At 44.7% G+C, this 14,684-nt stretch overlaps 1 protein-coding gene across 2 annotated transcripts in view; it reads right to left on the minus strand.

Annotated features, from left to right (window-relative positions):
• The window catches only part of alcama (activated leukocyte cell adhesion molecule a), a 136,460-nt gene extending 122,416 nt beyond the window's left edge, over positions 1–14,044 (minus strand). For both annotated transcript variants that reach the window (XM_079283404.1, XM_079283403.1), the window contains exon 1: positions 13,841–14,044. In XM_079283404.1, coding sequence (XP_079139530.1) covers positions 13,841–13,898 — 58 coding nt within the window. In that variant the 5' untranslated portion in view covers positions 13,899–14,044. The remainder of the gene's footprint in view (positions 1–13,840) is intronic.
• Positions 14,045–14,684: the final 640 nt, after the last annotated feature.

The following is a 14,684-nucleotide window of genomic DNA, read 5'->3' on the forward strand; positions in this document are numbered from 1 at the left end:
GCACAGTATTAGGCCTAAACACAGACTCCAGACCTGCATAGTGTTAGGCCTAAACAGACTCCAGACCTGCACAGTATTAGGCCTAAACACAGACTCCAGACCTGCATAGTGTTAGGCCTAAACAGACTCCAGACCTGCATAGTATTAGGCCTAAACAGACTCCAGACCTGCACAGTATTAGGCCTAAACAGACTCCAGACCTGCATAGTATTAGGCCTAAACACAGACTCCAGACCTGCACAGTATTAGGCCTAAACACAGACTCCGGACCTGCACAGTATTAGGCCTAAACACAGACTCCAGACCTGCACAGTATTAGGCCTAAACAGACTCCAGACCTGCACAGTAGTAGGCCTAAACAGACTCCAGACCTGCATAGTATTATCCCTAAACAGACTCTAGACCTGCATAGTATTAGGCCTAAACACAGACTCCAGACCTGCACAGTATTAGGCCTAAACACAGACTCCAGACCTGCACAGTATTAGGCCTAAACAGACTCCAGACCTGCACAGTAGTAGGCCTAAACAGACTCCAGACCTGCATAGTATTAGGCCTAAACAGACTCCAGACCTGCATAGTATTAGGCCTAAACAGACTCCAGACCTGCATAGCATTAGGCCTAAACAGACTCCAGACCTGCACAGTATTAGACCTAAACAGACTCCAGACCTACACAGTATTAGGCCTAAACACAGACTCCATACCTGCAGTGTTAGGCCTAAACAGACTCCAGACCTACACAGTATTAGGCCTAAACACAGACTCCATACCTGCATAGTGTTAGGCCTAAACAGACTCCAGACCTACACAGTATTAGGCCTAAACACAGACTCCAGACCTGCATAGTGTTAGGCCTAAACAGACTCCAGACCTGCATAGTGTTAGGCCTAAACAGACTCCAGACCTGCATAGTATTAGGCATAAACACAGACTCCAGACCTGCACAGTATTAGGCATTAACACAGACTCCAGACCTGCACAGTATTAGGCCTAAACACAGACTCCAGACCTGCATAGTATTAGGCCTAAACACAGACTCCAGACCTGCATCGTATTAGGCCTAAACAGACTCCAGACCTGCACAGTATTAGGCCTAAACAGACTCCAGACCTGCATAGTATTAGGCCTAAACAGACTCCAGACCTGCACAGTATTAGGCATAAACACAGACTCCAGACCTGCACAGTATTAGGCATAAACACAGACTCCAGACCTGCACAGTATTAGGCATAAACACAGACTCCAGACCTGCACAGTATTAGGCCTAAACACAGACTCCAGACCTGCACAGTATTAGGCATAAACACAGACTCCAGACCTGCACAGTATTAGGCATAAACACAGACTCCAGACCTGCACAGTATTAGGCCTAAACACAGACTCCAGACCTACACAGTATTAGGCCTAAACAGACTCCAGACCTGCACAGTATTAGGCCTAAACAGACTCCAGACCTGCACAGTATTAGGCCTAAACAGACTCCAGACCTGCACAGTATTAGGCATAAACACAGACTCCAGACCTGCATAGTATTAGGCCTAAACAGACTCCAGACCTGCACAGTATTAGGCATAAACACAGACTCCAGACCTGCACAGTATTAGGCATAAACACAGACTCCAGACCTGCACAGTATTAGGCCTAAACAGACTCCAGACCTGCACAGTATGAGGCCTAAACAGACTCCAGACCTGCACAGTATTAGGCCTAAACAGACTCCAGACCTGCACAGTATGAGGCCTAAACAGACTCCAGACCTGCACAGTATTAGGCCTAAACAGACTCCAGACCTGCACAGTATTAGGCCTAAACAAACTCCAGACCTGCACAGTATTAGGCCTAAACAGACTCCAGACCTGCACAGTATTAGGCATAAACACAGACTCCAGACCTGCACAGTATTAGGCCTAAACAGACTCCAGACCTGCACAGTATTAGGCCTAAACAGACTCCAGACCTGCACAGTATTAGGCCTAAACAGACTCCAGACCTGCACAGTATTAGGCCTAAACACAGCACTGTGCCCTACCTACATATACAATGTGTAACACAATCTTTTGGCATGCAGAGAAATGCTTCTCTGTCAAATCCAGCTGTCTTTAAGATGGTCAGGATTCGTCTGCAAAACGACAACCTGCTTATGCAGAAATGAAATATTGTAAAACACAGTGGCGGGCCGTGCATTTTATACCTGGGCCTTCACTGCTGTCCTGCAGCTGAACACACGTATTTGTATTAAACCGTTCGGTACGAGGCTTACGAACCGAACAATACGTTTGAATAATATCAGTGAATTTGGAAAATGCAGAAGCTTAAATTGTGGGAAATATGTTTTTTGCGCTCATGTAGGAGACAACGGTCTGTGTGACCTCTGAACCCGGAACAAAAAAAAACAGCTGAGGCACCGCACGTGTTCTGGGAGGCGACGCTAAACTAGCTTAACAGGAAAACAACAGCAGCAACACACATTCTGCTACACACTCGAGGGCCATTCAGATATTCAATGTAAAAAAACAAACGCAGTTGACTTAAAGACAAACTCCATCCTCCTTTCTTTGTTGACAAAGAGTGTAATCCCAGTTAAATCCCAACTCACAAATCCATTTCTCCTCCTTTAGCCATTGAGTGTTAAAAAAACAAAGCTAGGTAAACAAAATTAAAATCTACACCAAGCAAAATGCAAAATATGTCATAATTTCTTCCATATCTTTCAATTTGAACTCTTACTACTACCTTCCTTAAGTTTCATTTCACGATAGTCATGCGCTCGCCCACTGACCAATCACAGCGCACGCTGCACCTCACTGCAGAGCTGCACCTGGACACTGAGCTGCACGTACTTGTAGGCCAGCTAGCAGCTCTGGCACGTCAAAGAATACGCCCAACATGTCAAACTAAAGATGTGATTGGTTGAACACTCTGACAATCAACAATATTGTCCCCATTCACTTAAAGTGCACATGGATTCACTTGAGAGTCTGCAGGCCTTGGGCCTCTCTTCTTACCTGGAGACACAGAGGTGAGATCTGATTGGATAAAAGCTCTACTTAAAACAAGCTGCACTGGAAGCAGAGCAACTGAGGAAGACAGGAGCTGTGCAATGAGAACATAACATAATGGGGAAAATAGTTTTATTAATTATAATACATGTAGTGTATTTATGAAAAATTATTAAATTATAAAATAGCTGTAACTTTGTGATTCTGTTTAGGCCAGCAGAGAAGGCCTTGCAGGCCCTGACGGCCCGCCACTGGTTAAACAAAAGGTAGAGGAAGTCACAGAGCAGACTTTTGTTAAATGTCACAGGTATTTTGACACCTTAACAAACAGAGAAGAGTTAGTCTGATTCGTGGTGTAACGGATCACGGATCGATCCGCGATCCATTCAGATTTAACGGCGACGTCATGGCGAGCGGAGGAACGTCAGAAGCCGCGGCGTCATTTAAGTCGCAAGTTTGGGACCATTTTGTCTTCCCTGTAACGTATAATGACGGATGAGGGTGGTGGACGAAACCGTTACGGTATGTAGGCGTTATTTAAAGAGAAAGACACAGGACAACAGCAAAACATCGGCATGTCCACACATATGAAGAGCCACCATCCCGTCTGTCAGCGACGGGGACACTCCGGTGTAGAAAACAAAGGATTTCTAAATCTGGTTAAAATGCTTGAGCCACGCTACGAAATCCACTCACACCCACTCAGTGTGAAGCTGTTCCAGACCTCTATGAGAAGGAAAGGACTGCAGAGACTGCTTTCACCACGGCGGAGTGATTCTTAGTCCGGTGCTGTAGACACGCCCCCTCTGTGAGAGTCACACAGATACACACCTGGGGCAGGTGCTGTAGACACGCCCCCTCTGTGAGAGTCACACAGACACACACCTGGGGCAGGTGCTGTAGAAACACCCCCTCTGTGAGAGTCACGCAGACACACACCTGGGGCAGGTGCTGTAGACACGCCCCCTCTGTGACAGTCACACAGACACACACCTGGGGAAGGTGCTGTAGACACGCCCCCTCTGTGAGAGTCACACAGACACACACCTGGGGCAGGTGCTGTAGACACGCCCCCTCTGTGAGAGTCACACACACACACCTGGTTCAGGTGCTGACAGAAGTATCAGAGTGAAGCTAGACAGGCCCAATAATATTCCAGTCACCACAGAAAGGTCTTCCCTCTCCTCAGAGAATGGAGATATTCTCATCTTTTTGAAAATAATGTCACAGTAATGTAACATTATTGTGTATTTGAATGACCTGACAGGAAGTAAACACAGACTCAAGTTGTTGCTGAGCAGTTCAGTTCAGTGTAAACAGTGGAAGCTCGTTCACTGGCTGTTTCTTTCTTTCAGTATTGATGAAAGGACGAGGATATCAACAGACCTCATGTTGCACTTAAACTTAACAGAATTCTTGAATGTATTATTTTTATTTATTTATTTAATTTTGTTTCAAATTGGACATCTTCAATATTTTTGTTTTCATGTAAGACTATAGCCCAAAGTTCTTTGCTTTCAGTGTTCTTGAAGTTCTTTCATTAATAAATGGAAAGCAAAGTTATATTTGTCTCCTCCCCTTTTCTTTGTTGATCCGAAAAATTATCCGAACCGTGACTCAAGAACCGTGATGTTTGTGACCCGTTGCACCCCTAAGTCTGATACATGCAGACAGTTTTCAGCATATCTGCATCAGGTGGACTTTCTTCTGGCAAGATTAATTAGGCAGCTCATGACTGACTTCATTATTGTATTGTAGAAGTATTTCATGAGGCAGCTCGCATAGCTTCATTTGTTCTCAACAGAAGCCAGCTGACCTGAACCTGAACCTCTAATGAATGCAGGTTAAACAGGTCAAATGCTTGCTTCCCAAATAGCAGGTGGTCATGTTCATAAATATACAAGTCTGTGTGTTTAGTTTACAGAGAAGCTGGCAGTCTGTTTGTCAATAAATAGACATCTGAGAGAATACACAATTCACTTTTAACAACTGTATTCGGCTGCTTTGATATTAGTCCATTGTACGCGTATGCATCTCTGATCATCATCAGGCTGTTTAGTGTGGAGTTCTCCAGCATTATTCTTTCATGGATCTGTTTGGCTATCATTTATCTTTCTATATATGTTCATTGGATACATAGCTGGCTAACTGACATCTACGGCTGCAGTAATGACCACTGGTTACAGGAGTCATCTCATCTGACATCTTTCATGGCTATTGATTTTCTTTATGTTTTGAGTGAGTTATAATGTGATCCCGGGAGGTTTCTTACCATTCACCTCAACGAGAGAGACATCAGTCAGGAGTAAAGGATGATGCTGAGTTTTACAAATACCTCAGCTACAGAGTGGATCTGGATACTCACTAAGTTACAGCTTGTTTCAGTCAGTATCACAGTTGAAGGTTTAGTTTCAGTACAGAATATATCAGATTATTAAGTGTGTGTGTGTCTGTCCCCTAGGGTGGCCCACCGAACAGTCTTCAAATTCTGTTCCACTCCTTGTCTCTACTGATGTATTCAGTAACTAAAGTGAGCTGCCAATTGCAAATACCTTTATTCTATCTTTTATTTAAAGCCTCTCAGAGGTCCTCTCTGCGCCGCATGGCAGGGGCTTCTGTGTAGGAATAACCTTTATCTACATAAATAATAGTGTTTGTGCGCACAGCATGCTCACTCTAACTCATTCATTCAGGACGCTAATCACACACACACACACACACACACACACACACACACACACACACACACACACACACACACACACACACACACACACACACACACACACACACACACACACACACACACACACACACACACACACACACACACAGCACCAGAAACTACACAAATAAGGGAAAAAAAGTATTTTAAACATCACATTCATTAGCTTTTCTTTCACTGCCAATTAAAGATATTGATGATAAAGCTTTCATTTAAAGGTCCATGTACATACATAGAGTGTGGTTCCAGGGGGATTGAGAAGGTCATCTAGCTAAGGCTAATAGAAGGCCCATCTCTGTGACGGCTGAAATGACAGCAGTCAGGGTTGGAGGCAAACATGAAAGAACAGAAGCTTCTTCGCACTAATTCAGTGTAAAAAGGCTTTATATGCTTTGCTACCAACACCAACTTCCCCCATTAACACCATCAGCTAGGGACTCTCTAGTGTTTCCTTTTTACCTCTAAAAGGAAGAAGAGACCTTTGAGTCCAACCTGTGGACTCCCACACCTCCAGCCACCATACTTTCCTGTCACTCTCTATTACTACCTAATGGCATTCCTTAATACATAATCTAATTATTCCTTAGTGCACAGGGACATTTTTACAGGTCTTCCTGAGCTTGGCAGAATAAATAAGTATCATCCTGTCACCAGAGACAGTTCCTCCATCAATGAGCAGAATCTCCATCTCACATTCCTACGTGTGGTTTAAAGCATCACTAAAAAACTCCCTAGATTACATTCAGAACAGCTTGACTCTTGTTTTGAGTCAGTCAGTCAGAAACAGAAGTTAGGAAACTGCTTTCACTCCCTGCTGCCTCATTCTGTGAGCAGAGTTTATTCCTGAGAAGATGGACTTCATTGAGTTCTAATCTTCCTGCACATTTAACAACGCTGCATCTCATCCGCAGATGTTTCACTTCTCGTTTTGATGCAGTCATGCTTTCATGACCTGTGGAATGATTATCATATCATTACAAGATGGAAACAACCTGACACGACATGTGCGACATGAATCATACTGCCTCATGTGAGAAGTTGCGTGTGCGTGTGTGTGCGCGTGTGTGGGCTTACCCATGATCTCATTTGGTTTCAGCTACTGTTGTTGCTTCTTCCTGGACGTTTCGGTGAGCAAGGTGCATTCTTGGTTGGGGAAGTTGTTGAAAGCTGCAGGGGGGGGGGGGGGGTTCTCACTATACTGCCCAACACACAAGCTAGCCTGATGAGAGGCCCCAGCATTAGACACACTTCTTACCTTGACAAAAGGGACTGAGAGGGCTAATCCCCACTGAGCAAATATATTTTCAACATGGCCTGATTGAGTTTTGTCTTCTGTCATTAGTCTCCCTTTGCTCTGTGCAGCAGTTAGACAGGTTCAAACTGTTATTACTGCCTCCACATAGAGCGGCCACGGAAGACAGGGTCCCACAAACATGAACTCTGCTGTTGTAACTTCACAACATTACTCTGCAGTGATAGGTTACCTCATGGTCCTTTGTCATAAAGCGTCACACCCTGGCCAGAAAAACCTATTATTAACAGCAGAGAGTTGTGCTGCTGGTTCAAGATGTGAAGGGGCAACGTTTCATAAGTAAGATGTAACTTGTGTTCATTTTGTATAAAACAGACCTAGTAAATAAAGGAAAGGAAAATTGTTTCAAAGAAGGTAAAGTTAATGATGAAGCTGTGTAAAAATGGTTGAATTTTGCAGCTGTGAGAGGACAGATTATTAAAGACCACATGCGTCTCTAGGATGTGTATTTATTCCATAGTGCTTTTCATTAACAAGTGAATGAATTAAATAGAGCCACAGTTTGTCTGCCTGCTTGACTGAAGCATTAATCCAGCTGGAGTGAGGAAACTGAACAGGGCTCAACACTAACTTTTAAAACAAGCATCAGCATTTGGTTACCGTATGGTTGCCATGTAAACATGTCGTGTGTATGCATGTTGGTATAATTTTCCATCCAGCTCAAAGATGCCAATACTTCACAAACATCCAATCAATTTGCACATTTGATTGTGACGTTGATGCGTTAGTGGAACTTGTCACCTGGTTCTAACAGCAGTATTAAATATCACTCATGCCACAAATGTTTAAAATGTATTTATTTAGGAAGCACACTTTGTTGTCCCTATTCTTATATTTTACAAAGTGATGGCCAATAATTGGTTTCCAATTTATCAAAATGGTTGTCTATGGCAACCTGGCAGCCCTTACTGTTGAGCCCTGCGGTAGTGAATCCCTGATGTACCTAACCCTAACCCACCAACCCTAGCCCCCTTGTGCCAGTGCCCCTCGTGGCCCTCTTGGGAGGGCCCCGCTCTTAACCAAACCTAACCCTGCCCGTGCCTAGGGGGCATCAGTGTTATTTTTATACATCTTTAACTTTTAAGTTGGTTTTATGTTTTGCAGCCCCCTTGTGCCAGTGCCCCTCTTAGGAGGGCCCCGCTCTTAACCAACCCTAACCCTAACACCCTATCCCTACTGTAGACTGAATACTATGAATACTTTTCTTCTGATCCATGAGATTATCCTCCTGACATCCCAAACTGTCTCAGCTCTTTAACATATCAGTGCTGCTGGAGGTGAAAACTTTGTTTCTCCCAAATGTCAGCTTTAAACAATTGAAATAAAACACTGTTGCATCTGGTTGGACCACTGAATGAATGTCATTCACGGTTTTGAAATGATTTCACCACAAGCTCATGGGAGGAGGAGTTTTCTCAACCCACAGAGGAACCTTGTAAATCTTCAACCCCTTTCACATGACAAAGGCTAAGTGATGGGATGCTCATGTGACGTGTCTGAACAGGGCTTTCTGAATAACAGATCAAACTAAAGCCATCTGACAGAAAGATTTAGGTGGGGCTTCAAACACACTGTGACCTTTCACAACTCGGCTGCTGGATTGTTGGATGAAGGTGGTTGAAGGTAGCTGCCCCCCCCCTCTCTCCTCACATATCCCCCCTCCCCTTCCCTCCCTCACCACCACAAAGGTATTTTCCCTCCAGAAAAAGACGAGCCGAGCCATGTCGGGGCAGATGGAGATAGCATTTCAAACCGTCCCGTCCCCCAAGCTAAAGCAACTAGAAATGCCGCTGCATACCACATCCATTATCCTGTCTGGCTGTCCCCACTTCCAGCAGCAGCCTCCTTATTAACTCCTGTTTTAATTATTTTAAAGAGAAATTAAAATAATAATGCCGCGATAAGATGGAGAGACATGCCATTGGGAGGATTTATTGCTTATCTGGCAATGTGCCAATTTGGTAGATTTGCAGTGTCCGTCTGTAACTGGTAGTTAATAAATATCTGGCTGGTACCCGATTTGTTTTTTCAACAATGATCATTTAGATTCTCTTCCCTGCAGTGCCGGGATCAAGGCCAACAGGAACTAATGTAAAACTTAGAAGTTACATTTTATTCAAACTTAACTTTATGAGCCTCCCTTTGTTGCAAGAATGGAGTTTTGGTCTGTTATACCAATAACAGAGGAAAGAGGGACAACAGGGAGCCAAAGTGCCACCTCACCCCCAGGTTAGATTCTCTTCACTAGCTACTCCCTGTTCTGCCCAATGAAGGTTTCTGTCACTGAGGCAGAAACAGGCCCATATCTTCGTTAAACAGTATCTATACAGCAGACCTACACTATCTGGTTAGTGGAACAAAGGCCATCTAATACAGGGGACAGGACTGCAGGTCTTTATTATTGAGTATGGATGTTGCCTTGAGGTGCTGTTAGAAATATGGTTCCTCCTAAGTCCACGTGAGGGTCAGCAAACAAAGCCAAAGGCTACAGTTTAAAGTCTCTGTTGTTGGGGGATTTTCAGAGGAGCCTGAACTCACATTGTGGAAGCGAAGAGCTTTGAGGCATTCACGGAACAACGCAAGTCATGTAAAGTAGACTAGAAACACCAGGGCAGCATTACCACATGTCACACTTCTAGCCTGCATTAAACAAGCAGAATGTCAACATGGGAACAAAGTGGAGGCTTGATGATTGACTAAACATTATTGGTTGAGGGGATGATGTATGCAGGCTACGAGATAAGACAATGCAAATCAACCCCTATTTGCTCTGTATCTGTTTTCCAAACTGATTTCTGCGCTTCAGAATATTGCTGAAAGACACCAAGGCTGCTTGATGTGGAAATGCATTGGCAGAAGTATTTATTAAAACATTGATCACTAGAGCAAAGCCCAACCTGCTGCCACAGAAAACAAATGATGTGTTATTAATGTCCCTGAGAGAGGCAGCTGGTTAGTGGAACAAAGGCCATCTTCTAAAGGGGACAGGACTGCAGGTCTCTATTATGGAGGACTGATTGCCTTGGAAGCACAGGCTGAAAAACAGCGAGGGGCTCCACTGCTGTTGCCTCAGGTAACATTGAAACATGGAATATGATCCTGGAAATTCAGTTTGAGTAAAAGATGAGTTTGCAGGCTTATAAGACACAAAACACTGAACAGAGGTTGATATCACTGTGAGACCAAATTTCACAACTCTATCACGGTGACAATCAGTCACAGGTAGACATATGGCATTAATCTAACCAGGAATGTGTGCCTTGCCAAATCAGGATTCACCTTTTGTGGTTAGGTTCAAATTTTCCTTCCCGATGACTGTGCCTAAGCCGTAGCCCTCTGCGTTGGTACCCTCGCTGCATCAATGGAGTGTAAGAGCCTCTTTCCCATCATAATGGTCATAACTATATGAATTAGTCACTACAACTATGACTAGGGTTGGGTACCGAAAAGCGGTGCCAATATGGCACCGGTTCCTATACGTCCGGTATCTACCGGACCTAAACGCAACGCAGATTTCGGTGCTTCCTTTCGGTGCCTGAGCCGATTGAAATACTTTTTTGACACTACTCTGATGACTCGGTCCTGGCAGCAGGACTCGGTCCTCCGCTCCTCACTCATAGTATTATTACAACGGGGTACTTATACTGTAAACTGTGAACAGTTAATATGTTGTTCATAGTTAAAACGTTTGAAGCTGTAGTTTTGTATTTATTTGTGTTTTGTATTTATTTATATTTATAGTATACTTTAAACAGTTAATATAGTGTTCAATTTGAAGAAAAAAGTATCGGTTCAGGCACCGGTATCGTTTTAAAAGTACCGTTTTAGCACCTTATCGGAAAAAACCCAAACGATACCCATCCCTAAGTATGACTATCTGGAACGTTGTAACAGACCCATGGCTCTCTTACTACCTATTGGGGACACATTCCTAACATTCTACAACGTCCACGGCTCTTCAAAATTCTCCCCATCACTTACAGAGCACTTCACGGTCAGGCTCCGGCTTATGTAGCTGATCTACTTCACCCATATTCACCCGCCCGCATTCTCAGGTCAAACGCTCTAGGTCAGGGGTGTCAAACTCATTTTCACTCTGGGGCCACATCAGCATCACGGTCGCCCTCAAAGGGCCGGTTGTAAATGTAACCACTCCTAACATATTTAGTTTAGTTTCCCGGGATATCTGTGACTTCCACAACACGTACTAAGCAGAAATAGAGGTTATTTTTTCCATGGTTAATGGCGGACAGTTGAACGGCTTTCAGGGCGATAAGCCCCGCCCCCTCTCCGACGCGTCCAGTGCGAATGAACACAAATAGCCCCCGGTGAGACCGGCGGCGCGAATGGCTCAACTCAAAGTTTTTTTATACTCAAACATCTCCGCTCGATGTGAACTTTGAATTGGAACAGTACTTGGGCTGAGACTGATGACGTTTCACAAGTCCACGAGTTTACAAGTGCAGAGAAGTACGCATGTTGAGAAAGCCACGATCACTTGTTGGAAATCCTCTTTGTGGGCTGTTGCATCTCCTGTCCACCTGTTGTGATCGTTTTAATGTCGGCACACAGACAACATGCTATCTCATCACTTCGACTTTCTATCTCATAATTTCGACCATGGGGATATTTTTATTTTCACATCTAACTTTTAATTTTTGTAAAAAATAATAATAATAAAAATAATTTCCTTTATTTTTTTTATTTTTTTTTGCTGGCGGATTCGCGGGCCACATAAAATGACGTGGCGGGCCGGATGCGGCCCGCGGGCCGGATGTTTGACACCCCTGCTCTAGGTCTTCTGTCAGTCCCACGCACATGATTTAAGACCCGTGGTGACCGAGCCTTTGAGGCAGTGGCCCCGAGGCTCTGGAATGCTCTGCCTGCAACTCTACGCCTCACAGATACTGTGGATACTTTTAAGAACCAGCTCAAAACCCACCTTTTTAGGCTGCCGTTTGAGTAAAAAGTAAACCCATGTCCTAGACCTGCTCTTAAAATATATTTTACATTTTTATTTTAGTTTTTATTATTTTTATTTTTTTATTTTTCTCTGTGTATGTAATTTATTGACCCTAGGGTCACATTGTGTTTTTTATGCTTTTAAATGTCTGCTCTGTTAAGCACTTTGTGATGTTATGTCTGTGAAAAGCGCTCTATAAATAAATTTCATTCATTAAAGTGGACCTAGAAATGACTGCAGAGCTAAAATGCAAGTTAAATGATATGAAAGTGCTCACAATTACCTACATGACACACCTAATGTGTCTACTCTCTTAATGCCATTCTCTGTCAACAATGATGACTTTTCCAAACGGTGTTTACCACCACTCACCTCTACTTGGTTTTCCCAACAGCCCACACTTTGTATCCACTCACATCTGTGCTGGAAGCTAACCCCTCTAAAGTCACGCCTAACAGCCTCCCGTGGCTTCAAACCTCGAAGTCTGAGAGTCCCTCTGAAAGCCTTCCCTCTTTGCTACAGATCAAGCTGGAAACTGACTTCAGCTGCTATCTACTGCGCCGCTATCTGTCACTATGTGGAGGATACATATGGATTTGTATCATGATTGTAATGTGAATCCCGCATACAAACACACAAAATGATGCGTTCCCTCCTTCTGTGGAGTCGCTGATCCGGACACAGGCCAGATAGCATCAAGCGATGGAGACGGTGACCCTGGCTGTGTCGAGTGTTCGAGCACCAATCACCTGCTCCCACCACACACCCACTCAGCCACCAGCCAGACAGACTGCCCGCCCTCCAGCCGCTCTGACAAAGAGCAGCTCTGTGAATGCCGAGAGATGTCCAGTGACACAAACACAACTCAGAGATAAGAGCTGGGATATTTATTCTGACTTATCGTGTGTAAGTGACACGAGACGATGTCAGTGGTGCCAGCGCTGCTGATTGTGTTTGAACTCTTTCAAAGCCCGGCCCCTGTTTTCTCACCAAGAAAAGCTGCTCACTATCAGCATCAGAGATCATATGCTACAGGACTGAACCACGATTCCCAAATTAGGGCTCTGCTAGCCCCAGGGACATTGAAAAGAATTCCAGGTTGCCCCCTTCAGGGCGATGCATATTGAATTGCTTTGTAAAAGGACGACTCTCATTAGATGTTGCGTTGTCACACACACAAGAAGGAGGAGCGCTTATCTTCTATTCACTACAAGTCGACAGCATTAAGACATTGAGAGGAGAAACATGAATGACAAAGTCATGAAATGTGAATGTGTATTATCTCTGGCCTCTTATTGGCCCATTCAAGCACACACACACACAGCCACACCTAACACAAACACACACACACACACACACACAGGCTTGGTTACTGATTACAACTACGTCATTCATTTTTTTTAAAAGAGCTGAAGGCAGCAATCACTACTCCAGCTCCATCACACAGCTCTACGGGGTAAACGCACCTCCACGAGTTCCTCCAACAGAGCTCTTCGTAAATTCATTGCTATAAAGTTTCAATAAGGATCAAGGTTTTCACTTTAGCTACGCGCCATTCTCTCCTCTTCCTTCCGTTTGATATTTTTTAGCGGTAGGCTAATATTTCTAATTGTAAACCAATGATGGATGTGATGTTCACATTGATTCCGTCCCTGCAGCCTAAACCAGCGGAACGATGTGAATATGACGACGCATACATCAGACTCACTTCACTCTGCAGCTATTAACACTCAGGCGAAGTCACGACTGGACTCAATAAAACGTCACGTTACCTAACTATGTGAGACCGAGTCCACGATCTAGGACCAGTTTGATTCTCGCACCTGAACGAGGCTTACCTTGGAGAAGCGTCCCGGCGCTCACAAGAGCCAGCAGCAGGACAGCAGCGTGGTCCATCCTCAGAGAGAAAGCGCTTCCGTGGATACCTCTGGTGGTCCTGGAGAGACGAGGAGCTCAAGTCGGGCTGGACTCAACAAATATGGCTCGCAGATATGTCACTGTGGTTTGGAAGAGGCGTGGAAAGTCCGAAACATACCAGTGTCAGAAGGGAGCGCAGGTGAAATACAGAGAGAGCTGACTGCGAGGACGAGGGGCAGGAGGAGGAGCAGGAGGAGGGGCAGGAGGAGGGACAGGAGGAGGAGCAGGAGGAGGGCAGGAGGAGGGGCAGGAGGAGGGCAGGAGGAGGAGCAGGAGGAGGAGCAGGAGGAGGGGCAGGAGGAGGAGCAGGAGGAGGGGCAGGAGGAGGGGCAGGAGGAGGGGCAGGAGGAGGGGCAGGAGGAGGAGCAGGAGGAGGGGCAGGAGGAGGAGGAGGAGGAGGGGCAGGAGGAAGCTCTTCGGGGATTTTTTTCTTGGATGTTGCCTTGAGGTGCTGTTAGAAATATGGTTCCTCCTAAATCCACGCTAAGTCCTTCGCTGCCAGAAGCTATTATTTATTTTATAGAATCGATGTGGACTGTTTGCCTTATAGGCAACACCTTGAGGTTAAACAGCTTGGTGCCCGTCAGCAGCAGGGTATCGTTATCAACCACATGGCTGCTAAAAATAGACCTGAGCATTATGGCCACCATCTTCTTTCACAATATAGGTTGTTTCATAGCTCCATAACGATATAGCATATTTTAAGTCAATCAATAAATGGTCTGAAATAACCCCATGGCTTTATATTCTCATGTGTGAATTAAA

The sequence above is a fragment of the Melanostigma gelatinosum genome (genome assembly GCF_949748355.1).
Source record: "Melanostigma gelatinosum genome assembly, chromosome: 14".
Lineage (NCBI taxonomy): Eukaryota > Metazoa > Chordata > Actinopteri > Perciformes > Zoarcidae > Melanostigma > Melanostigma gelatinosum.